This window comes from Sus scrofa, chromosome 3 (assembly GCF_054392235.1).
Source record: "Sus scrofa isolate SSC_HxYL_T2T_F1_AM1 chromosome 3, Sscrofa_HxYL_maternal_Yorkshire_Landrace_v2.0, whole genome shotgun sequence".
In the NCBI taxonomy this organism is placed as follows: Eukaryota; Metazoa; Chordata; class Mammalia; order Artiodactyla; family Suidae; genus Sus; species Sus scrofa.
The window spans coordinates 108,406,184-108,433,198 of NC_139385.1; the positions used below are offsets into that span (position 1 = coordinate 108,406,184).

Consider the following 27,015-nt stretch of genomic DNA (forward strand, 5'->3'; position numbering starts at 1 on the left):
TAAACAGAGTTATAGCTACAGAGAATAAACAGGTGGCTTCCAGAGGGGAGGGGATGGGGAGAAATTAAGAGATATAAACTTTCATAAATGATGGGAGTTCCCTTAACAAACCTGACTAGGATCCATGAGGATGCGGGTTTGATCCCTGGCCTCGCTCAGTGGGTGAAGGGTCCAGCATTGCCGTGAGCTGTGGTGTAGGATGCAGATGCAGCTCAGATCCCGAGTTGCTGTGGCTGTGGCACAGGCCAGCAGCTACAGTTCGGATTTGTCCCCTAGCCTGGGAACCTCCATAGGCCAAAGACCTGGCCCTAAAAAGCAAAAAATAAATACTTTCATAAATGAGTCACAGATATAAAATGTATGGTGTGGGGAATGTAGTCAACAATTATATATAATATTTTTGTATGGTGACAGATTACAACTAGACTTATCATGACACTCATTTTGTGATGTATAGAATATTGAATCACTGTGTTGAGTACCAGGAACTAACGTGGTGTCGTAGGTGATTATACTTGAAAAACAAACAAATTCATAGAAAAAGAGATCAGATTTGCAGCTACCAGAGGCAAGAGATCAGAAGAGGGGAACGGGAGGAAGCTAAGTCCAAAGATCCCAACTTCCAGTTATAAGATATACATAAGTCCTAGGGATGTAATGCACAACATGAAAAGCATCATTACTACTGCCATATGTTACATATAAAAGAAATTAAGAGAATACAGCCTAAGGGTTCTCAACATAAGAGTTTTTTGGAACAGTTTGAGCAGGACAGGTGTTGTCGTCTCTAAATGTTTGGTAGAATATTCCTCTGTTGCCTCATTTTGCCTCCCAAAAATTTAAAAAAAAAAAAGTTTCTATTTCTTTAATGTTGTGTCTATAAGAGACATCAGTAAATGTATTGTGGTAATCATTTCATGATGTACATAAGTCAAAGCATTATGCTATACACCTAAAACTTATACAGTTTTGTATGTCAGTTATACCTCAATAAAACTGAAAGAAAAAATCTGTTCCCACTGTCTTATGATGAAGGATGTTGCCACACCAAAGCATGTAGGAAGGACATAATCTTAGATCAAAGGATAATTCTTTTTTTTTTTTTCTCCTGAGGGCCATACCTGTGCCACATGGAACCTCCTGGACTAGGGGTCGAATCAGCTGCAGCTGCCAGCCTATGCCACAGCCACAGCAATACGGGATCCTTAACCCACTGAGTGAGACCAGGGATTGGATCTGTATCCTCACAGATACTAGTCGGGTTCATTTCTGCTGAGCCACAACAGGAACTCCTTTGTTGTTTTTTTGTTTGTTGTTGTTTGGTTGGTTGGTTGTTTTGGTCGCCCCTTGGCACATGGAGCTCCTGGGCCAGGGATCAGATTGGAGCTGCAGCCTCAAACGAAGCCGCAGCCGCAGCAATGCCAGATCCTTAACCCACTGTGCCAGGCCAGGGATCGAAACTGGTTCCCAGTGCTCTCAAGACACTGCTGATCTCATTGAGCCCTGGCAGGAGCTCCCAAAGGATAATTCTTTAAGTAGAATATATTGCAGTTTTATGGGAAACTAAATGGACCTTATTTTTATAATTTTGTGATGGACAAGTGTAGACTTTGATTCAAGTTCTGGTTTGGGGGAATCATTGATGATCTAATCCCCTCCTACTTAGGGGATTAGAGGAAACTAAGATGCAGATAAACTGTGCAACTTGCTCTTTGCCTCCTGCTTTAGCGGCATAGCCCAGCATTCTCCACTCTTCTTTCAGGTGGAGTTACAATTTCATGGTCGCTTATGGTGAAATGAGATTGTCTGGGGCCAAAGAGACCTGGGTTGGAATCCCAGATGAGCAGGTTCTAAGCTTTGCGGTCTTGGGTAACTCATTCAACCTCTTTGGTTGAATCTCAGCTTTTTCATCTATTACACTTACATCATATGGTGATTATGAAGATGAAATAAAATACATTAAAATTTTAAAATTTATTTTAAAGTGACATGCCATTAAATGAAAAATCTGAAATGTAATTATATAGCATATACAAACTACCTACCAGCAGTAACAGGTTCCTCTTCTAAAGGTTGGTCAGGTGTTCCTGCTAGGGCACAATGGTTTCAGTGGCGTTTCTGGAATGCTGGGACACAGGTTGATCCCGGCCCAGTGAAGTGGGTTAAGGATCCAGCTCAGATCTGATCCCTGGCTGGAGAATTCCATATGCCTCAGGGTGGCCAAAAAAAGAAAAAAAAAGAAAAAGAAAAAGGAAAAAAAAGGGGCTTTGAAGAGGAAGGACTAAGTTGTTGGCAAAAGTTGCTGTTGTTAACATTATCATTATAATAATAACAATTTCTGTAAAGTGTTAAGCATAAGGAAAAGGGAGTCTACTCACTACCTTTATAGAACTAAAGGAAACTTCTCAAATTATTCTTCATGAAACAAGAATGATCCAAATATAGGGAAAACTACAAATTGTAGTTTTAGTTCTAGTCATCGATATTAGTTATGTCCTTGTCCACTCCTTACAACCACGAATGAAAAATTGTGGAATTTATCTTCAACAGGAATGTGCCTTTCTGGCTGTGCCTGTGGCATCAGAAGATCCTGGGTCAGGGATCAAACCTGAGCCACAGCAGTGACAACGCCAGGTCCTTAACCACTAGGCCACCAGAGAACGCCCAACAGGAGTGAATTTGATTTGGTGAAATGTTGTAACAAGAGGAATGGTCATCTTTGGTCACTTGCTAAATGTAAAAAAGTACAATCTTATAGAAGGGGAAACAAAATAAAAGTAAAACCTACTCTCTGAATTTTACATTTGTAATGAAACCACACTTTACCAAGCAACGTCAAAATCAAATTATATATTTTGTGAGCTATCTTGAACAAATATCTTCCTATTTTCTAGAAATTAGAAATGCTGGTACACAGTTAAATCAGAGTCATGGACGATGCATACTCTGATTTTCTGACATGGAGACTTTCTAATGAACTCTGTTTATACAAGAAAAAAAAATTATCTTTTTTTTTTATGGTCCGTAATAAAAGATTCAGAGGAAAAGAGCATACAGATTCATTCCATGCTTTCTGTGTGTCGTGGGAGCCTTCGAAAGGAAATGAAAACCCGAAGAAACGGATAAGCCTGAGCGTGTGGGGGGTAAATGTGAAGAGTGGAAAGACATGATAGGACTTACCTCACATACGAGGTTCGTGGAGGAAACTGGGAACACGTAGCAACGCGGCCATTCCCTCCGAGTCCCCTGCTGTCGTCAGAGGTTAAGACGCGGCTGGTTTCCTTCTTCTCGCGAGAGGTTTACGACCTGCTTCAGGGTCACGTCAGAAAGCCCTTCCTGCACCTGCTAGTTCTCAAATACCTTCAGCTCATGCCAAGCTTCCATAGTTGAGGGTATCATGTCCTGAGCCCTGCCGTGATCACGATCTTCTCGTCCTAGAAGTACGTATGGTTTTCGAGCATATGAACACTTTGTCACGAGAAGCAGGGAATTTGCTTTGGGGGAATGTTTCTAATCTCCAGCCATGATCAGCAAACTTTATCTCAGGTCAAATCCAGCCCGATACCTGTTTTTGTAAATGAAGCTTTAGTGGAATACATCCACTTTCATGTGTTTATATCTGTGGCTGCTTGCCACAATAGAAGAGTTGAGAGACAGAGACTCAAAGCCTAAAATATTTATTCTCTGGCCCTCTACAAAGTTTGTCAACCCCCAACCTATAGAATAAAGAGCAATAACTACGTATGTTAAGGGATTATTATAAAAATAAGTTATCAATACAGAAGCCTCAAAGGATGTCACCCTAAGCCTATATACCTTTGTACCAGAAAGGCAATAGTCTTTGCTTAAAAAGGTAGGATCCACTTTCCTCAGTTTGCGGAGACATCAAAATGAAAGTCAGGATTCAAACGGAGGCACTCTAACCCTCATTAGAAGTAAGTGAAATTGTTTCCGCTTTGGGGAATGCTGCATTAGTGAGGATGCCGTGCAAAAGAGATGGTTCTAAAAGGTTACCAGGAGTTCCCATGGTGACTCAGTGGTAACAAATCTGACTGCTGTCCATGAGGACACAGGTTCAATCCCTGGCCTCGCTCAGCAGGTTAAAGGATCCAGCAATGCCATGAGCTATGGTATAGGTCGCAGACATGGCTCAGAGGCTGTGTTGCTGTGGCTGAGGTGTAAGCCAGCAGCTGTAGCTTCAATTTGACCCCTAGCCTTGGAACCTCCATGTGCCCCGGAAGCGGCCCTAAAATAAATAAGTAAATAAGTTACCAAACTGTGGCTCTTGAGAAAATCAACTAGGAGCATCATCTATAGCTGGATTTCAACAAGATTTTATTTACTCTTACACAATTTTAAAGCTATGTTTTATTAGTAAATCTTCCTGATTGTTGAGAGAGGGTAGCAGATGGGAATATATAATAAAGTAGCCTCGATGAATTTATATCTATCAACATCATATATAATTCAGTCTATCTAAATAGATTACTTAGCAAAGCTTCCTCCTCATCCAACCCATCATACCAGCAGTTGCTCAAGAAAACCATTACTAATAACTCCATTCATATATCTATCTAACTACTAAATACATACATAAATAGTAAATTCCTAGTGCTACTTACCCTAAGCAGGTCACGTAGAGGCACCCATGTGAAAAGCAACATGGAGCCTAAAATTTGGAGAATTCTTCCCTTGTGAATTTGACCTCAAGATCATATCTTTTGAAATATATTAAAATGAAAATTAAATATAAAACAGATTTGAAAGAATGTTACAGCAAATACCAATATGCCCAAATTTATATTAACATTTTTTTAAAAAATTTTTTTCTTTTAGTCGGATTAATGGGACAATAAAAAATACATACTTACCACTTTGAGGTGTATGATGGATGAGCTACAACAAGTGTAAACAGCTATGTAACCACCAGCAGAACCACGATACAGGACTGCTCCATCACTCCCCAAAGTTCCCTCCCATCCCTGAGTTATCCAACCCCTCATCCCAGCCCCTGGGGCCACAACCAAGCTACTGTCACTAAATTTTGCCTTTTCTTGAATTTCAGATAAATGAAATCATAGAGTATGTAGTTTTTGTGTCTTTCTTCTTTCATTTAGCAGAACGCTTTTGACATTCACCCGTGTTGTTGTATGACTTAATAGCTCTTTTGTTTTCCTGGGAGTTCCTGTCATGGCTCAGTTGTAATAAACCCGACCAGTATCCATGAGGATGCAGGTTCGGGCCCTGGCCTCGCTCAGTGGTTTAAAGGATCCATCCTTGCCATGAGCTGTGGTGTTTGTCATAGACACAGCTTGGATCCGGCGTTGCTGTGGCTGTGGTATAGGTTGGCAGCTGCAGCTCTGATTCAACCCTTAGCCTGGGAACTTCCGTATGCTGTGGGCGTGGCCCTAAAAAGACAAAAAATAATAAGAAAAGAATAAATATCTCCTTTTATTGCTAATTAGGATTCATTGTATGGATGTGGTTTATCCTTTCAACAGTGTTTCCAATTTTGGACTATAATAAAGCTTTTCTGAACACTCATGTAGCTGTTTGTGCAGAGATGTTTTCATTTCTATTGGGTAAATACTGAGGAGTAGAATTGCTGGGTCATAAGCTTAGCATAATATTTAAGTCTATAAGAAATTGCCAAACTGTTTTCCAAAGTGGTTGGACTTTTACTGTCCCCTGAGCAATGTGCCAGGGTTCCATTTGCTCCACATTCTCCCTACTGGCAATGCCAGCCTTTGTAATTATAGTCATTCTGGTGGTATGACAATTTGTACTTTCTTAATGACTAATAACTTGGAGCACTGGTGCTTATTTGCCATTTATATGTCTTCCTTGGTAAATGCTGTTTTTCAATATTTTACCTATTTTTAAAAAATCAAACTTTAAAAAATATATCTTTGGGAGTTCCTGTTGTGGAGCAGCAGAAATGAATCCAACTAGTATCCATGAGGATGCGGGTCTGATCTCTGGCCTCGCTTGGTGGGTTAAGGATCTTGGTTTTGCCATGAGCTGTGGTGTAGGTTGCAGATGTGGCTTGGATCCAGCGTTGCTGTGGTTGTGGTGTAAGCCGGCAGCTGTATCTGATTGGACCTCTAGCCTGGGAACTTCCAAATGCCACAGGTGCAGCACACACAAAAAAAAGCAAAAAAGACCCCATATACATAAAATATATACATACATATATATAAAATACCTATTTTTAAAATTTATCTACTATAAAATACTAGAACTTAATCAGAGGTTTAGCCTAGGGCCATGTTCTTAACAACGTCTCTCTCCAGTAGAATAGACATTATTCTTACCTGAGCTTTGCCTAACCCAAGTTCCTCCAGTGTTTTCATCTAGAAGTTTGAGTTTTAGTTCTGAGTTAAGTCTGTTATTCATTTTTTTTTCCTTTTCTTTTTGGATGTCCTAAGACATATGGAGTTCCCAGGCAAGGGATCAGATCTGAGCTGCAGTTGCGATCTAGGTGGAAGCTGCCGTGACACCAGATCCTTAACCCATGGTGCTAGGCCAGGGATGGAAACTGCGTTCTAGCACTCCAGAGACACCACTGATTCCATTGTGCCACAGTGGGAACTCAAGTGAATTTTTGTGTGACATGAGATACGGGAATAGATGCAGCCCACAAATTTTGATATGGTGTGATACTCATTTTCATTCTGGTCAAGATATTTCCTAATTATAACTGCTTCTTTAGAACATGGATTACTTAAGAGTATATGTGTGTTTTCCAATTTACGGCCACAACCATGGCTCATGGAAGTTCCTGGGCCAGGGATCAAACATACAGCTCACCAGCAACCCAACCCACCATAGTCAGATTTTTTTTTTTTTTTTTTTTTTTTTTTTTTTTTTTACTTTTTAGGGCTGTACCTGTGGCATGGAAGTTCCCAGGCTAGGGGTCCAATCAGAGCTGCAGCTGCCAGATCTGAGCTGAGTCTGTAACCTAAGCCACAGCTCACAGCAACACCGGATCCTTAACACACTGAATGAAGCCTGCATCCTCATGGATACTGGTCGGATTCTTAATCAGTTGAGCCACAACAGGAATTCCATAGTCAGATTCCTAACCCACCGCACCACAGCGGGAACTCCATGTGTGCTGTTCTTATCTTTCTGTTATTGATGTTTAGGTTAATTCCACTGTGGTTAGAAAACACGCCTTGTATGACTTTGACATCCCTTAAGTTTAGTGAGAATTTTAAGAAGCAGGGGTACCTTCTTCCTGCTCAATTCCCCCTTCTGCTGGTTGGATAAAGATAACACCAAGACTCCAGATGATGATGTAGCCACAAGATGGATAAAGTCTCAGACTTGAATCACTATATAGAAGAAAGAACCACACTTACCTGGAACACTAACCATAGTCTATACATGAGCAAGAAATAAAGTTCTATTTTTCCAACCATTATATATCTTGTTCTGTGTTAGAGCAGTTTAGCTCATCCTGATTAAAATGCTGCCTATTTCTTTAAGGTTCCTTCCACTTCTCTAAAAGTGAATTTTTCACAAAACACATAATCTATATTTCAGTTCACAGTATCTAAAGTACACCCACCATATCTATTCAACTATTTTCAAGGGTTCTGTTAACAAAAAGACCCCCCTTCCTATTAATAAAAGTAAACATAGAGGAAGTTTACTGCTTCAGTCAAGGTTCTTTTTTAAAAACACATGTTTATTGAAGTACAGCATGTATACAGAAGTGTGTGCTGAGAAATATACTGTCTACACATACATTATATATAGTTCACATATCTGCAGAAATGTATAGAGCTGTCTATATCTGGGGCATTTTTTTCCTTTCCATTCTTTCACACTTGCCATTAGGGAGCCCTGGGACCAAGAAAGGCAAGAAAACAAGCGATAAAAGGGCACCCAGAGTGAATCACGGAGAGACTCTTCCACGAAGCCTGAACTCAAGGCTAGAAAGCATCTATATGCTACTCAGTTCATCTGCCACACTCCTACAGGGCTACCTCGTCGCATTTTTTAAGGGAAAGAGGATGTGACACAGGCAGGGAAGAATGTAAAAGAGAGAAGCAACATCCTTTCCTAGAACAAATGTGAGACTCCAGGGCTGCTGTTGGCCTGAGGGGCATCTTTGGTAAATTAAAAACTCTCTGGGAGTTCCCATCACGGCTCAGCGGTTAGCGAACACAACTAGCATCCATGAGGATGCAGGTTAGATCACTGGCCTTGCTCAGTGGGTTAAGGATCCGACATTGCTGTGAGCTGTGGTGTAGGTCACAGACGTGGCTCGGATCTGGCGTAGTTGTGGCCAGGGTGTAGGCTGGTGGCTACAGCTCCAACTGGACCCCTAGCCTGGAAACCTCCATATGCTGGGGGTGTGGCCCTAAAAAGACAAAAAGACCAAAAAAAAAAAAAGTAAATAAAAATAAACCTCCAAAAAGGACTCATTTCTTGAGTCACCCTCCTTTCACTGGACAGATATTTGTGCTATGTAACTATACTAATGTCACTGGCAAGAACACCTTCCTGCCACTTGCTGGGAAGTGCCCAAAGTCTGTGATGTGGGTAACATCCTTTGGATGTACCACTATTCTGTTCTGTCCGGTCCACACGCGGCTGCACTTGGCCTCAGGCTGTAGACCAGGTTGTAGTTTTGATTTTTAAAAAAGGTGTCAGGGTTATTTTTGTCGTTGTTGTTGTTTGTCTTTTTTTTTTTTTTTTTTTTTTTTTGCCATTTCTTGGGCCGCTCCTGCGGCATGTGGAGGTTCCCAGGCTAGGGGTCGAATTGGAGCTGTAGCCACCAGCCTACGCCAGAGCCACAGCAACACGGGACCTGAGCCGCGTCTGCAACTTACACCACAGCTCACAGCAACGCTGGATCCTTAACACACTGAGCAAGGGCAGGGATCGAACCCGCAACCTCATGGTTCTTAGTCAGATTCGTTAACCACTGCGCCACGATGGGAACGCCAGGGTTATTCTTTAAAATACTTTTAAAATTGAAGAATCACACACATCCTGAATAAAAAGGGAGATGTACCTTAAAAGAATAACACAACAACAAATCAAAAACAAGAAACCACCAGTCTACATTTGTCACAAGTTCAGCATTCCAAAACACACAAAAATGATGCAAGAAACACCATAAGCAAAAATAAACACCTAAAGTTGCAAGAACCGGTAGGAAGACGGTCAAAACGAAAACGTCAATGAAGTCGAATTATACACAAGCGATAAAGTATTTCCTACTTTATGCTAATGGAAAACAAGAAAATGATACTGAAAATCTAAGAATATTTCTGGGTGGCCCACTGCAGTTATACCAAAGTGTGCAGTGGGTACTGGCCACAACACCAAAAAGAGCAAACACTGTTCTAATGTTTGGAAGAGGTAAAAGATGGCGACAACTTGATATTGATCCCAGGAAAGGCCCTGGCATCAATCCTTATTATAATGGTAATGGTTTTTAAGCCTTCTGGAAAGAGAACATTGTTTACTATGTATCAGCAGGTTTGACTTCATGAACTTCTAGGGGCAGTTACCTGACTAACATTTGGGAGATGCAAGACTTCAGCAAGGAATATAAAATGCTATGATGAGCTTAGAGACACACTTGGAGAGAAACGGGCTGACAGATGAATCAGTAAATTGCTGAAATTCTTACCTATAGGATATTGATTAACAGAATGGCCTTTCTTTTTCTTTTTTTTTTTTTGGTCTTTTTGCCTTTTCTAGGGCTGCTTCCTGCAGCATATGGAGGTTCCCAGGCTAGGGATCCAATCGGAGCTGTAGCCACTGGCCTATGCCACAGCCACAGCAACGCAGGATCCGAGCCGAGTCTGCGACCTACACCACAGCTCACAGCAACGCTGGATCCTTAACCCACTGAGCAAGGCCAGGGATTGAACCCACAACCTCATGGTTCCTAGTCAGATTTGTTAACCACTGAGCCATGATGGGAACTCCAGAATGGCCAATTTATATCACACGGAAGAGAAGTTTCTCAGGCCACTGTCCTCAGACTTGTTTCATTCAACATTGCTTTCGTTCAATATTTTTGGAGTGACCAAAAAGAATAAACATATATATCTTAGATCAAACCAAAAAACACTTCAAGAGGTTAATAAATCTAACACAAGAAAACTAGGAGTTCCTGTTGCGGCTCAGCAGAAATGAATCTGACTAGCATCCATGACGACACAGGTTCAATTCCCGGCCTCGATCAGTGGGTTAAGGATCTGGCACTGCCGTGAGCTGTGGTGTAGGTTATAGACGCGGCTCAGATCCTGCGTTGCGGTGGCTCTGGCATAGGCCGGCAACTACAGCTCCCATTCAACCCCTAGCCTGGGAACCTCCATATACTGCAGGTGCGGCCCTAATGATTGAAAAAAAAAAAAAAAAAAAAGCCAAACAAACCCAAATACAAAGAAAAAACCTTAGAATAGATGATTAAATGTAAAACATCAACTGCGCAAGTGCAGGACTGGGAAAGATTACTCGACAACAGTAAAAAGACCCTGTTTCATGTGGGTGTCAGAAAAGCGAGTTCAATATTTAGGTATTAAAAAGAAGAACAGAAGAGGATTCAACAGAACAAAGGACAACAGATCTGCCATCTATTAATGTTCACTTGTGGGTTGTAAGGAAGATACAGAAAACTAGAGCCTTTGGAGAATAGAGATGTGGATGGTAAAGATTTGATATATGAGTGACATAATTGAGGAGAGAAAACAGAAGATACTGCGAGTCAGCTTAACAGCTTCGTTAAATGCGTGGCCCCGAGGGACAAGTGACAGGAAGAAACAAAGAACCAACCAGGACAGGCAGAGCTGCCCCCCAAATGGAAGTAGATTTTGGTCTCTGGAGAATCAGATCAGAGTTGCTAAAGGATCATCTGATATTCATGGGTTTCCCAACTTTGACATTTCATAAATATATATTTAAAAATCTGTCCAGGAGTTCCTGTCGTGGCGCAGTGGTTAATGAATCCGACTAGGAACCATGAGGTTGTGGGTTCGATCCCTGGTCTTGCTCAGTGGATTAAGGAGCCGGCGATGCCTTGAGCTGTGGTGTAGGTTGCAGACACAGCTCGGATCCCACGTTGCTGTGGCTCTGGTGTAGGCCAGTGGCTATGGCTCAGATTAGACCCCTAGCCTGGGAACCTCCATATGCCACGGGAACGGCCCAAGAAATGGCAAAAAGACAAAAATAAATAAATAAATAAATAAAAATCTGTCCAGCTATAAAATTACTCTTTCAAGAACACACAAATGGCAATCCTTCAGAACTATTACGTTAAAACTTTTGCAGATGTAAAACCACAAATCATTCAGAGTTTGCTTTATTGGCCACAGTTTCTCTCTCAAACCAACAAACATTTGTGTATGTTGCTTTCTGATGTGAAATTTCCGCAAGTGTTAAAGCAGCCAGCATTGACATGTAAACTTTTGATGGTGAAAGACATCTGACTAGTGCAGCAAATACAGTTATAATAGAGAATATTGTCTTAACTGCCAGATATGTGTGGTCCACCCAGAAAAAGCCACAAACCCTAAAAAACATATAAGTATATACAAACATAGATTATTAGAAAGGAATTGCTTTCTTTTCAAAGACGATTTCGTACAGCCAATCTTCCAGGTATATTTAACGTATTAAGTTAGCCATAACTACTTGGAAATGTGTGGCATGAACCTAATTCTAACCAGTTTGAATTTCTTAGAGGTATGTCTTAGTACACTACATGAAAGCTCTAGGCTTAATTACTGCAGGGCTGAGATTCCCTAAGCCCATGTCAACATTCTCAGAGATCACACGAAACATGAAGAAATCTATGTCACCCGCTGAAGAAATTTGCTATTCCCATATAACTACATCATAGAATAATCAGGCATTGAAAAAGGAAACTTTTCCATAACTTTGCCTAAAAGAAATTACTTACTGTCTGTCGACATTTTTTTCTATATTACCTCCTAGAATACTTCTATCAATTTTCTTTGGTGAAGCAAGAATTAACCTTGGTATACATTGTGCTTAAGGACCAAATGTGCTTTTTGTTATCATACGTTTTCACACCTTTCAATGTGAGTAGAAATAACATCCCTCAGAAAGGGAATGGACATAGTTACTGTACAGGCACAGTCACTTACTACTCCGATTATATAAAAGTAAATTAGCAAATGGGATTGCAATAAAAGGTACAAAAGGGGAGCTTACCTAGGTGATGTATTGTTGCCCAAAAGTATGCCCTTTTGGCCCCCAGAAAAAGTACCTATGAGAAAATACTTAAGCTGATTCCTTGCCTGACAAGGGATTCACAACATTTTATATTCCTAAATATATGTCTTTGAAGTCATCAAAATTAAGCTAAAAAGTGTCCAACTGAAGGGGTTATTAAGATTTGTATTCATGTAGAACAAGGCGCTTACAGACCCATTTCCCTTTATGTGAACTATAGATACTGTACCTCATATTTCAGATGAGATCTGGTATCATAAAACCAGTCACAAGATGCTTTTATACAAACATCCAGAAATCCAGTAACTCCGGATCGAAATGGTGCTTTTAGAAGGGAAACAATAATGACATTTATTAAAGCCTTCCTTTAACCGTGAAAGTCCCTGGAATAAAAGCAAAAGTGCTGCCAAGAAGCCACAGGTGCTTATCACATGGACAGAGAAAAATATGTTTTTGAAGGGTGCCGTGACAGTTCTTCTCTGCCTCCACTAATGGGCTATAAGATTGAAGGTTAATAGCAGTATAAATACTATAATTACATAATGCTGGGTTCGTTTTTCTTTCAGGTTTACAAAAAAACCTTTTTGTTCTTGTACTTTTAGGGCCTTGTAAGGTCTGCCAGCCACTGTCTTTCTTGTCACCAGAGTTCTCAGCGGGTTTACAAGTGGACGTGCCCAAGACTGCCATCTGGTGGAAATGATAGAAATTGAAATGGTTTTTGTAAATGATTAAGTTGTCTACTTTAAAAGGTATGAATTAAAAATGTATTAGAAGAAAAAGAATTCATTCATAATACCATAAGAATTATAAAATAAGAAACTAACTTAACCATGTAGAATATATGAAGAAAATGATAAAACTTCACTGGGGCATTAAAAAAAAATGAATAGAAAGATGTATTTTTCCGGAATGGGACATATCTCTGCTACAGATATCAATGACCACCAAATTAATCTATGCATATAACAATTCAAAACTAACAGAATTTTTGGCAGGAAAATCAAATTATTTAAAAGTTTGTCTATTAGAATAAACATTCAATTTTTGTTTAGGTAGATTAATAAGGGAGCACTCTCCCTATCAGATAATAAAATGTAAAATAAAACTATGATAATTAAGAGATAATAATACAAAATATAAAGTAATGCAATAGAATGCTCATAAAAATACAAGCATATACAAGAATATATAGTAAAAGGATACTTTCAAGTAATTTAAAAAAGACCGGCTTACTCATTTGCTATTGTGAGGGAATAACAGAAAATATTACATTAGATTTTTGCCCTGTAGTTATACCCCAAATAAGTTCCACTTGTATTATATATTTATAATAAAAAAGGCCAAAATTGTAAAGGAAAATATATATACTTACTCAGAATGTGAAAAGACTGTCTAAGTATACAACTGAAGGTGCAAACTGTTAAAGAAAATGATAAAATTCTAAAACCCTGAATGTAAAAAATAACCAAGATACTTCTCAAAACTCATCAAATTGAACACCAAAGACCTTTACAGTTTACGTCATGTAAATGTTACTGCCATTAAAAAACAAAAACAAGCCCCCATTATATTTGACTTAAAAAAATATATGGAGAATGAGAATATTTTTTTGACCAAGGAAATTTATCCAATACTCTTCCGATCAGAGCATCTTAGCTCTCTGTAGTACCACTCCAATTACAGTGATTAGAAAGCCTTTATTCTGCCTATAGGAAAAACTGGCATAGAAACAAAAAGCACAGAAAAAGAGTAGCATGATATAAGACGGGGGTGGGTGGTGGAATTCTATGTTATTGAGCTTGCAGCCTCTCAAGAATTAGGACATACTAGTATCAGATGTGTTTTTTCAGTCCCATCCATTCCTTGACATCCACATATAAACAAACAAGCAGGGAGTTCCTGCTGTGACACAACGGGATCAGCAGTGTCTCTGTGTGCCAGGACACAGGTTCCATCCCTGGCACAGCTGTGGCACAGGGTTACAACTACAGCTCGGATCTGATTCCTGGCCAGGGAACTCCATAAGCCACAGGGTGGCCAAAAAAAAAGAAAAAAATAAACAATCAGTATTGAAAGGCAACTGGTGAACTCAGGAAAATAACTTGTGATAGGGTAACAAAATATTGGCTAATTTCCTAAATACATAAAGAGCTATCACAAATCAATACAAAAAATGGTCACTGTGTTAACAGAAAATAAACAACATGTGAACAGGTTTTAATAAAAGACAATTAGCAAAAAAATGAGAAAAACATTCAAGCTCACTAGTAATCAAATAACCGAGAATTAAATTTTAAAAAATCACAAATTACAATATTTTATCCACCAGATTGGCAATGCGCAATACTGACAAGAAAGCAGAAAACATGAGCACTGTTGTATACTGTTGGGATTATAAATTGGTGCCCACTTCCTAGAAGGCAATCCAGGACTACTGAATTCATTGTTTCTGCATTTTATTTTTTAATTCAAAATGTTATTAAACATTCAAATATATAGAAAACTACAGAAGAGAATATAAGACAGACTTACCTACTACTCATATTTAACAGACGTTAATATTTTTATAACTTTATTTTTGAGGGAGGGGAAAATAAAAATCTCACACTTCCCAAAGCTTCTGAAGTAACTAGTGTCCTAAAGTCTATTTTTCCCAGGTCAGTTTTAGTCATATTATGTGCCTATAAATTATGTATCACACGCCATCAACTTTAAGATTTCATATTTTATGTATCATTCCTTTATATATAATTAAGAAATAATGCTGTCAATTAAACAATGAAATAATGCCTTAATAACAAGATTATTTTATTATTGTAATACAACTTTTTAAGATTATGACTTTAATAAAACCCAATTATGGAATTAAAATATGAATAGCTAAGACCAAGTTGATGCAACTATGCCATGGAAGCTGCCTAGCTAATGGCAACTTTAATATTCAAAGATATTAAAATATGAAAAAAAATTTCACCTTGAAATACATTTTGGAGATTCACACTTTTACATAAGTAACATCCTTTTGGAAGTTACTGTTTTCCTTACCATGATGTTTTCAAAGTATTAAAAGATGGCTCACTGCTTAAGGAAGCAAAGCCAGTAGCAACTAGCTGCTGCTAGGGTTACAGGCTTCTCTTCCTAGCCCAGCCTTTCCTCCACTTCTCTAAGTGTCCCCAGAAGAAAGCTGATTTATGCTAAAGGGAATTAGTGTGTAGAGTTATTCCTCCATGGTAATGTCTGCCTTAAATCAGGAAAAGTCTAGAGAAGAAACTTCAAAGGCCCAGGAATTAACGTATTTATCGACTGGGACTAAGGCGATGCAAGTGAGGTACTTGCCTTGGAGACACAATGAATATAAGAGGTGCCAAAAAATTCAGTAAATTAAATACTTTAATGCAACTTTTTTTTTTGGGGGGGGGGTCTTTTTAGGACCACACCCATGGCATATGGAGGTTTCCAGGCTAGGGGTCAAATTGGAGCTACAGCCACTGGCCTTTGCCACAGCCATAGCAATGCAGGATCTGGGCCGCATCTGCGACCTACACCACAGCTCATGGCAACAATGGATCCTTAACCCAGTGAGCGAGGCCAGGGATCAGACCCGTGTCCTCATGGATGCTAGTAGGGTTCATTAACTGCTGAGCCATGACGGGAACACCTAATGCAACATTTAGAAGAATCAAAATGAAGAGCAAAATGAATGTTGCACAAAATATCAAAAAATTAAAAAATACAATTATTACTTAATTTTCCTCTTGCCTTAAGCTCCAACATAGCATGGCAGGGCACTCTTACTGGTCTAGCCTTATAGGGGAAACAGGAAGGGGGTCAGACTGATGGCTGTAATACCATATTACAGTTTAAAATGTAAATGTGCAGGAGTTCTTGTCGTGACTCAGTGGTTAACGAATCCGACTAGGAACCAAGAGGTTGTGGATTCGATCCCTGGCCTTGCTCAGTGGGTTAAGGATCTGGTGTTGCCCTGAGCTGTGGTGCAGTTTGCAGACGCGGCTCGGATCCCATGCTGCTGTGGCTCTGGTGTAGGCCGGCAGCTGCAGCTCCATTTGGACCCCTAGCCTGGGAACCTCTGTATGCCACAGGAGCAGCCCAAGAAATGGCAAAAAGACAAAAAATAAAAAATAAAAAAAATGTAAATGTGCAATAGGAACACACAAAGTTAATTTTCATAAGCTGGGTGAACAATTTTCAATATTAGATCCCCAAATAGTGCAGGCTATTAAGAACTAAAGAACGTAATTATTCAATTGTAATTTTATTAGAAGGAACTAGACTTATACAAGATGAAGACAATGTATGCCTGCTAGCTAACAGCATTTATGAGGCTACAGTAATTAAAAGTGTCATATTTGCATAGGGCTAGACAAAAAGATAATTGAACTTAGAAAATAGAAATGGATCATATACATATGATAAATTGGTAATAGGGCTGGCACGGTGCTGGCACAATTAACCTAGCTGTCTGCCAAAAAAAAAAAAGATGGTTTCTTTGTTTCATGCTATATACAGCAATAAATTCAGAATGAATTAAAAACCTAAATACATGTGCAGAAGAGGTGGAAAGATTTAAAACTCCTGAAGGAAAACAATATAGAACTTGAGATGGCAATGACTTCTTAAATAAGTCAGTTACACAAATTAAAAAGAAAAAGATGGATAAATAACGAAAGACTCCATACACAAGGTAGAAGAATGAAGACTGGGTTTTGAAAAACATGTTACAGAGGATTAGTATCCACACTACATTAAAAAAAAAAAACAAAAACAACAAAAATGACTATGAATAAATGAGAAAAAGACAACCCAAAACAAAAATGGGTAAAGGGCATGTGCATTCAATTCAGAGAAAACTCAAATGGCCAGCACATACAGGAAAAGATGTTTTCCTCGCAGGCAATTAGAAATGAAAATTTGACACTATTTCACATTTACCTGACTAGCAAATTTAAAGTCTGACATTATTTAGAAGTGTTACAAAGGATGAGGAGGGACAGAGGAACAGAACTTTCCTGTATTTCTACCGGAAGCATAAATCAGTACTCCCTGAGTGTAACGCACTTGCAATATTAACTTGAAGACATGCATATCCTATAACCCGATAATTTTATTTCTAGGTGAATACTAGAGAAACATCAGGACACATGCTCAAGGGACACATGCCAGGATGTCCACTGTATTAGTTTAGTTTTTTATAATAATAAAAAGTTAAAACAGTAAAAAGTTAAATAGTAAAAAGTAAAACAATCAATCTCTCTCAGTGGGAAAATGGATAAATACAAGGTGGCATAATTGCACAAAGGAATATCACATGAGTTTATTTAACCATTAGCTTGTTTTATGGATGGGGGGGGTGTGGAGGTTAATAATTTGAGCAGATAAATTCAAACCTGAGGTTGGGAATAACCCCCCCCATAATACCCCTCTGCAAAATCAAAACTAAACAAACATGGTGGGTGGATGTGTGGGTTAAGAGTTCATGAGGTGACTCACCTCGTAGGGTAGGTGATATCTGATTCTTGTTCCAACCCAATGTCCCCTTCCCAACCTCCCAAATACTACTAAATCACAATACTTGGGTAGATCACCAAATCAAAACCTGTAAACATTGTTCACAGCTCAGCCCAACAGTTCTTATTGAGTTTCCTTTCTTGTAAAAGAGTAATGTTTGGAGTTCCTGTCTTGGTGCAGCAGAAACGAATTCTACTAGGAACCATGAGGTTGTGGGTTGCATCCCTGGCCTCACTCAGTGGGTTAAGGATCCGGTGTTGCCATGAGCTGTGGTGTAGGTCGCAGACATGGCTCGGATCTGGTGTTGCTGTGGCTCTGGTGTAGGCCGGCAGCAACAGCTCAGATTAGATCCCTAGCCTGGGAACCTCCAAATGCAGCAGGTGTGGCCCTAAAGAGACAAAAGACAAATGAACAAACAAAAAGAGTAATGTCTTGTTTCATTTGTCTAGTCACATACATACTGAGACTTTATGATTTTCAAACTTTTCAAAGTCAAGGAATCTTTATCCAATTGAAATCTAAGATGGAAGGCCAACAAATAAGAGAAAAAAAGCAGAACCCCTGTGGAGGTTTAGAACTGGTACCCTAGAACTTTCTCTGGTAATTATAACATCTTAGCGAGGGTTTAAACTACATGAAAATCCTTAAGACTGTTAATTTATTTTTTGACTATATGTAATTTAAAAAGATGAACTCTCCTTGAAAAGCCTTCTAAGTTCCTAACAACTAAAGCCACTTTCAGTTCAGGAGCCTACTTCTACAGCATCAAAGTGCTATAATAATTATAAGAGGAAACATTAAATATCAATAATAAAAATAAGCCTTATATCAATTTTCTTGTCAGAAGCTTATTCAAAGGCAAAACCTAATGAAAATAAACACGGTTGTTTAAACCATGTTACTGTGGAATTTTGTCAAAAGAAAGTGTACTTCATGTCTTTAAGACTTAGAAATGAAGCAAAATTGCCTCCTTCAGGAGTTCCTGCTGTGGCACAACAGGATTGGTGGTGTCTCTGCTGTGCCAGGACACAGGTTCCAGACCAGGTTGGCATAGTGGGTTAAAGGATCTGGCATTGCCATAGCTGCCGCAAAGGTCCCAACTGTGGTGGAGGTCCCAACTGTAGCTCAGACTACATCCCTGGCCCAGGACCTCTATATGCTGCAGGGAGGCCAAAAAATAAAACTACTTCATAGTGAGTACACAAGGGAAAATAAGCATGAAGGACCCATGAATGGGAAAGGAGCTGTCAGACCCATGTATTAATTATTGGATTGTGCTGGTGCTCTTCACCTCAAATACATGCCAGGTGCATATAATATGGGAAGAATAAGGATGAATATTGAATCACTAAAAATATTAATACTGCCAATACTATACAGTAGGGTTTTTAGTCAAGGGCAAGAAAAAAACCCCACAAATCTCTATATATTCTATCAATATATAAAAATCATGGCTCTTTTGTGCCCACTAAAGTTTCAGACACTGAGACAGAAGAAGCAATAACTAATCTCAACACCAAGATCATGCACCCCTCACTCTGGAATTAGAAGAGCATAGCTACCAACGATGTCTGAGGGGGAAATGATGGACGTGGTTCATAGAAATGTTTGCCAGGTAGAATAAAACTGAAAACAGAAAATAAGGGGGAGACGGTCCCATAGCCAGGAAAACTCAGTAATGAGTGAGACTCAGGGGTGATGCTGCATGAAAAGCAACTTATTTGGTACCAGGAGCTGCATTATCTTACTTCTGCGTCACAATGTAATATATATAAGTCACCAGAACAATAGGCAAAAATAAACACTTTTGCTTAGCATCTTCATTGAAGCTTACAAAAGAATCCCTAAAAGTTGAACAGAAATAAATCTTACAGCAATTAAGCATAAAAGATGACAATGCAAATCATTATAATGTGCACTTAAGAATTTATTTTCAAAAGCAAGTAACCCCAGAATTGTTTTGAAATAACTTAAATTCTAGTCTTAACGATTACATTAGCATTTGATTATCTTCCAGCTTTTCTGCACATTGTGCAGTTTTAATGTGAAAAACCACAATATGCTATTTTCTAATAATACTCTTTAGCTACCCCAAACAGAATGTGTTCTAAAATCTTTATCAAACGCTTTCTTACTCTTATCAAACCAGATTAATCTCAAAATACAAATAAAGGCAAATTGGAAGAGGACATTTGAGTTTGAGTTTGAGTTTGAGATGTCATTTGAAAATGCAACCTAAATTTAAGACAAGCAAGGTTAGGCCAGCAAAGGAATTTAATGGCCATCTTTAATTTCAATGACTGAAGCGGAATAAAAACTCAGTTTAACTCAAGCAAGGTAAAGCACCTGACAGCACCATGAAAAGACAAGACCCGACTGAATCTCACCATCTGAAATAACCTCGACCTGAAAAATGAGAGATGCAGTCATTTTTTGGCTATCCAAACACATTTAAACCCACAAACTCAAGGAATAAGTGAAGCATTTTTAAGTAAATATCATTAGTTATCAAGCCTCATAACTGGGTTGAGAAACAGAAATTGAGTGCTTTTTAAAAAAAACACTTGGGAGTTTCCGTTGTGGCTCAGTGGTTAACGAATCTGACTAGGAACCATGAGGTTGTGGGTTCGATCCCTGCCCTTGCTCAGTAGGTTAAGGATCTGGTGTTGTGGTGAGCTGTGGTGTAGGTCACAGACGAGGCTCGGATTCCACGTTGCTGTGGCTCTGGCGTAGGCCAGCGGCTACAGCTCTGATTGGACCCCTAGCCTGGGAACCTCCATATGCCGAGGGAGTGGACCAAGAAATGGCAAAAAGACAAAAAAATAAAAATAATAATAAAAAACCCACTTGGATGGTTGTAACTTTTCCCAACCTTTTCGAATGTTTTAGAAAACTGAAAAATCTAAGAAACAATCATAAAGCATGAATCCATTTAATCATAATTAAAACAAAGAAGCCCGATTTTTTTCTGGCCATCCTTAAGTGACATCTCAGTCATGGTAAAATGATTTTATTTAAAACATAATTTAAAATTCACTATAGAAGTGAGAACTTCTCAAAGAAATAACATAAATCTACAATAATTGAAAACTTAAGATTAAAATGATCCAAATAGGTGCCATACAAAAATCAAACTCTGTTAAACCTTGAATCATGAGTTTTCCAAGTTGAAACCCATCATAGGAATTTTGTGGGAGGAAAAAAAAAGCACAATATTAGATCCCACCTTGTTTATCTTGCTAAGTATCAGTGTAATGGTAACCACTTCCCTCCCAAGTAAATTTTATGTCAAATCTGTACGTCTCAAGATTCATTTACAATTTACACTATAGTATTCGGAATAAATGAACACACTGTGAAGCTGACCAAAAGGATGAGGGCAGCAACTCTGAGAGTCTGGGGGTCCCAGAGAACCTTTCAAGAAAGTCCATGAAATCAAAACTATATTCTTATTAACACTGACACGTCTTCTTTTTCAAAGTACTGATATTTGCACTGACTGTGCAATGGAAATGGTGGGCAGAACCACAGGCACCTTAGCATGAATCAAACAGTAGCACCAAACTAGTCACTGCTGTATCTTTGCTGTACTCACAGAGCAAAAAGGCGGGGGCGGGGGAGCCCCAATTTCAGTTAACAAAGTCCTTAAGCATTAAGCAGTAGAAATTTCATTACGCCTCCACTCTTGAGTACACATCTTTTTAATATCCTACATGAAGAAATGAGAAGTACGGGCTCTTACAGGATGCTGCAGGGCGATAGCTGCTTCTTAGGCTATGATTGAACACCATTTTTACTTGAAAGAATGACCGGCAGACTATAGTTATTCAGCAGACATTTTATCTGAGATGAAGTAAGCTTGTCACTTAAGGAAACAACTGATATTTGTTGCCAATGATAAAATTTCACCTTTCAAATGAAAATCAGGATTTTGAAAAAATCTGTATCCATCACTGTGAGCTTGACAGCTTCCTGAAACTTAAAAGATTTTTCTGATGACATCAGTTATATTAATAAAAAATTAAACACAACATAATAAAAATGCCAATATTCCAAAGAAATGCATAATTCAATGAACCAGTATTTTCCAAATGACCAAAGCATGACGGCATAAAATCATGCAAAAGTAGAAGATCTACTGTTCAAACTGCAGGACAGAGCAAACAGATTTTAATGTAACAAAAAATTTCAGATTTCACATTGCAACGATCATTCAAGAAACTACCAGTTCTGAAGTTTTGATAATGTATCGAACAGGAATATCCACAATTATCTGAAGCTATTAAATAGTCTTTTCCGAATACATATTTGTGTAAGGCCAGATTTCTTCGTATACTTTGAACACAGAGCCACACTGTAATAGACTGAATGCAGAAACAGACAGGAGATCCAGCCCAACATTAAAGGATTTACAATAATGAAAACACCAGTGCTACGTTTCAAAATTATTTAGGCTTGGCGAGTAATTATTTTCATAAAACAATGTTATTTATGTTAACAGGTAATGGTTTTCTTTTTGCTTTTTAGGGCTGGACCTGGAAGTTCCCAGGCTAAGGGTCAAATCGGAGCTACAGCTTTGGCCTACACCACAGCTCACAGCAACACGGGATCCCTGACCTGCTGAGCGAGGCCAGGGATTGAACCGCATCCTCATGCATACTAAATGGATTCATTTCCACTGCGCCACGACGGGAACACCAATGGTTTTCTTTTTTTAATTTCTTGGTTTTAACTTCTAATACATTAAACAGCAAAAGTTCTTTGGGATCTGGAATTTTTAGGAAAAAATGGGTCCCGAGACCTAAAGAGTTTTTGAAAACAGCTGGACTATGGAATCTGGATTACTAAATATTGAATATGGATTTTTCTTTTGCTAACTCACACACTATTTGTATTTTCCAGAGCCAGCAAACCCCCCGAAAAAAAATTTTTAAGTGGTATAAAAAATGTTTTGGGCGTGGGTAAGGGGTTATTAGAATTGTCCAATAGAGTTTGGTTAATTCCACTTTGGAATTGTAATTCACCTACATGGTTTTGTATGACATTTTTCCTAATAATTATTTTAACTGTATAAAATGTTCAAAATAACATTCAACACTGGATTTTATAAATATCATACGAAATAGTAATATGTCACACTGTTTTTATCAATTCTTTATTTAGGTAACAAGTTGGTTATGTTCACTGCATTGTATGAAACATCACAATATCATACTGGAAAGGTACTACTATCAGTACAGGGTTGGATCAGAGTGGACAGTTTGAACAATAAACCATTTTGCATTCTTCATTCCCTATCTTTTAACAACCCCCCAAACCCAGTCAAGGGACAAATAGCTTTTAACATCATCATGTAAAGCACTTTTAACTTACGAGGCTAAAATCTAAAGAATAAATAAAATATGTTGTGGCAATAATTTCTTTTAGACCAAAAATCAGGTGCACAGTAAATCAAATGATCAAGAAAGCTGTATTCGAATGTGTGGCTCTCCAGAAACAGCTTCAGGAAAATGTTACAGAAAATACCATGAATTCCATTTCACACAGGACCAGATGATGACTCATTTTAACTACACACAAGGGCAATTACATCCTGCTGAAACACAATTTAAACAGATAGGAAAATGTTTACAAAGCATCCACAACATGTAAACCATGTACAAATGGATACATTCATTGCTTCTCCTACCCCAATAGCTTCTTTTAGATAAATATTTCACTCTCCATGTTCAGCATTAATTGGATACATGCAAAACTCAAAAGAATTCAAGGATTCAAGGTTATTGTAAAAATAGAATTAAACTAATAATCTTCAAGTACCTTATGTGACAGCCACTCCGTACCGTGCCCAATGTTATAAAATGAAAGGTTACTGAACCCATGAAAATATCTCTGTAATATTTCCTTAGATCTAAAATAGATAATTTTAAATGTACTTATAGTCATTTCAATGTGATATTCTGAGCTTTTAAAATAACGTAACAATTAAAAATTATACCAAATTACACAAAACTTGTTGTATCTTAAAAGCTGAAAAATTAAAACTATAGAAACCCATATGTGTAAAACAAAAATCACAATTTACATTATAAAGGCAAATCTCATCATTTAAAAAAATTTGCAGCAGTGAGATGTCAAAGCAAATCATAAATAGCCATAAATTAATCCATTTGGTTTCAAGAGATTTTCTAGTGAGTGTTGAAGGATGTAGTAGGTACATGCATAAAATTTGTAAGGGTTTATAATATTATTGCCAAATACACTTTATCTTGAAGCAGGCAACATTAACAATTTGGACATTATTGGAGAACCCAGTTTGGTAATACAGGTAAAATTGGAAAAAAAATTAAATAACAATTAATAATAAATATAAATCTTATAGTAAATTGCTCAAGTGAAATTTTAAGCCACAGAGCTGCAAAAGGCTTCCAACTTGGTGAACTGAAAAAAGGAACATCTCATACAATTCTTAACTCTTACATGCTTATATGTTGTGTGTCTTGTTTAAAAAAAAAAACAAAAACAAAAACATAATGTATCTTCAGAGTACAGCTAACTATATTCCCATGCACCCCAGGCATATTCGTTCGTTATTTGTGGTGAAATAACTCCATTGGTTTTTAGGGCCAAAAGTTCAATACAGATGTAACCAGTATGCCTGAGGTTGGCAAAAAATACTGTAGTACAGGCAATGCTACAAGTGGCAATTACCAGAAAACACAAATATGAACAAATGATGGGAAATGCTAATGATTTTCTGCTCATATCACAAAACGTTGGGAATCCACAAGAATATTTTTCCCCATGTATTGAAGAAAATTGTGATTAAAAGTTTTTTTTCCCCCAATTTTCAGAATCAAAAGCATTTAGAAGGTTTATAAGGCTACCATGGGTCTTCTAGATCTCCAGCACCCTACAGGAAGAGAAAAGGAAGAATGTTATTATTATTTACCTACACCACTTCCAGGTTGGACTGAATTTCAAGAGAAAACAAAATTAGATGAACAAATTACCTTCCTTTCTTTGTTTGAAAAGGTACTTTTACAGAGAGGTGTGGGTATGGCATATTGTGTGTATACACACATGGATCTATCTAATATAGATAGACAACTGGTTGGGCTTTTTCTCCCCTTTCCACCAAATAGCCTTCCTCTTTCTCAAACCACTTAAAAATACGCTGGCATTGGAAAGACAGATCAAAACATCAGCTACAGGAGAAGATTCCAAAGTTTCAACTTATGGTATCTTAAGCAACTTTAGATACACGGTAAATATAAAACAGGACAAAGAAAAGTTAATGTTCTACATTCACAAAATAATCGCTTTAAGAAGGACTTTCCCATGCGACTAAGTGTCATTTGTATTAAGAAAAAAATCATTTTAACAAAAACTCAACTCTTATCTGCGACTATGTGAAATCTCCCAATTTTTGCATTTGTCAATATCTGATGAATACTTATAGCAAAGCTGACAGTCTTGCAATATCAAAAGCTCATCATGACAATCTTCTGACGTGCCTTTGTGTGTCTATACTGTCCAAAGACTAACATCTTGCAGCACAAAAAGGGGATGAGAAACTGAATACATTTGAGTAAGGAAGACTTCTCACATTTTTTTCCTTTTGGTTAATAAAAAACGCACCAAAAGCCAAAAGGTTTCTAAATTTTATATAAATGCAACAAAATTCTAATGAGTATTTTTTTCCAATATACCAAACTTGGTTGTTTTTAAAAAATGAATTTAAAAATAAGTACAACATGCATAGGTTATTCCACATCACATGCTTTATTTGGACTTCAACACTTATAATTTCATTCTAAACACTTGGTTGACATACATTTTGATGTATGTAGTTAGGCTATACAGAATATACACACCAAAGCTGTATGAATAATACATAAATTTTTCAAAGGTTATGTTTCATAAAGAATACAGAGAAAGGAAAAATAACCACACATCCAGTATCTCAGATCTGCTAAAAATAAAACTACAGATGTAAAATATAAACAAGTCAAAGAACACACAAATTATCATCCTTGAAAAAAGAAATTACAGCCCAGCATCTGCCATTCTTTGAAGAACTAAAATTACTAAAGAAAACACAAATTTATTACAAAGCTAACTATGAGTGTACTAAAATGTAATATAAAGCAGCATAATTCTACATTAACAAGTCTTTTCCACAATATAAGGTCATCTTGCTAATTGGCAATCTCTAATCCTACTATCTAGGATGAATTTAACTACTCACTTTAATAACCGGTAGCCTCATTTCTGGCATACAATATGAAGTGAGATATAATTTTATCAAATTCAAAGTACTATAAATAGCCAATTTCAAACTATGTGATAAAGATGTATGCAAAGGCCTTCTTAAAAAACAAGGCTATATGAAGATAATAAAACTAGTTTACCGAGATTCAAATAACAAAATGGTTATATAAATGCATACATTATACTTCCTAAGTAAAAACCATCAAATCAAAGATCACAAAAATATTACCACAAAGTCAAGTCATATTTTTCCACCACCCATCTTTGTCCCTGCATCTTCAGTACAGCTGTCTAATTCAGCAAGATCATTTTTTGATTCAGTATGGCTTTCCTGCATTGTCACTGGGTTTCCAGCATCACTGTTCGAAGAAGTAGCTGTAGCAGCTGGGTCAGCAGGGCTTTCTTCTCCCTCTACTTTAGCTAGCCTGTAACTAGTCAGCATCTCCTCCAGAAGTTGTCGGTAGTTTCCCCTATGATTAATTCTCATTTGCCTGAGAGCTTCCACCAATTTTCCCTGTGATCCACCTTCCTCTGCTTCATCGGAGGCCTTTTTTTAAGATTCAAGACCCCAGTGTCAGTAGACAAACTAGGATATCACATGTATTTCATAACATATCACAACAAAACACTCATTTCTCTACCGTTAGGTAATATAGTCTAAGCACGAGAACATTTCATTAAAGTCTTATTTGTGTCAATTAATAAAAAAATTCCAATTGAATTATTCCAAGTTATTTTTAGCAAATTATCACGAGCTAGCTTATGTCTTGTTTCACATTGATATAGGAAGTTTAATCTGAAATTAACTCAGCTATTAAAATTCGACAGCAACACAAGCATCTCCTAAAACTGACTTACTGAAAAGAAAAAAAAAAAAAAAACAAAAAAAACCCCACAATAATTGGCTATAGTTTTTTAGTATAAAAGGAAATTAGTATTTAAAGCAATAGGAAAGGACAGAAAAGCAGGCCATTAGAACATTAGTTTCTT

The 27,015-nt window shown here is 37.8% G+C and overlaps 1 protein-coding gene and 2 long non-coding RNA genes across 5 annotated transcripts in view; all 3 read right to left on the bottom strand.

The window, feature by feature from the left end:
* Positions 1-7,675: 7,675 nt before the first annotated feature.
* Positions 7,676-13,643, bottom strand: LOC146404843 (uncharacterized). Of its 2 annotated transcripts, none has more exons than XR_014842020.1 (3): positions 13,598-13,643; positions 11,100-12,912; positions 7,676-8,250 (listed from the first exon to the last, which is right to left on the bottom strand). It is a non-coding gene; the product is annotated as an uncharacterized LOC146404843 (long non-coding RNA). The 2 variants fall into 2 exon arrangements; XR_014842019.1 differs by having other exon boundaries at positions 7,676-8,243; positions 11,047-12,912.
* A 1,021-nt stretch (positions 13,644-14,664) lies between these two features.
* On the bottom strand, positions 14,665-20,832 carry LOC146404844 (uncharacterized). The gene is made up of 2 exons (XR_014842032.1): positions 16,324-20,832; positions 14,665-15,713 (listed from the first exon to the last, which is right to left on the bottom strand). It is a non-coding gene; the product is annotated as an uncharacterized LOC146404844 (long non-coding RNA).
* A 2,058-nt stretch (positions 20,833-22,890) lies between these two features.
* The window catches only part of PPM1B (protein phosphatase, Mg2+/Mn2+ dependent 1B), an 82,266-nt gene continuing 78,141 nt past the window's right edge, over positions 22,891-27,015 (bottom strand). The window contains exon 6 of one of the 2 annotated variants that reach the window (XM_085019390.1): positions 22,891-24,664. In XM_085019390.1, coding sequence (XP_084875516.1) covers positions 24,635-24,664 — 30 coding nt within the window. In that variant the 3' untranslated portion in view covers positions 22,891-24,634. Of the gene's footprint in view, positions 26,573-27,015 lie in introns of both variants that reach the window. The other variant, XM_003125179.5, reaches the window with a different exon arrangement.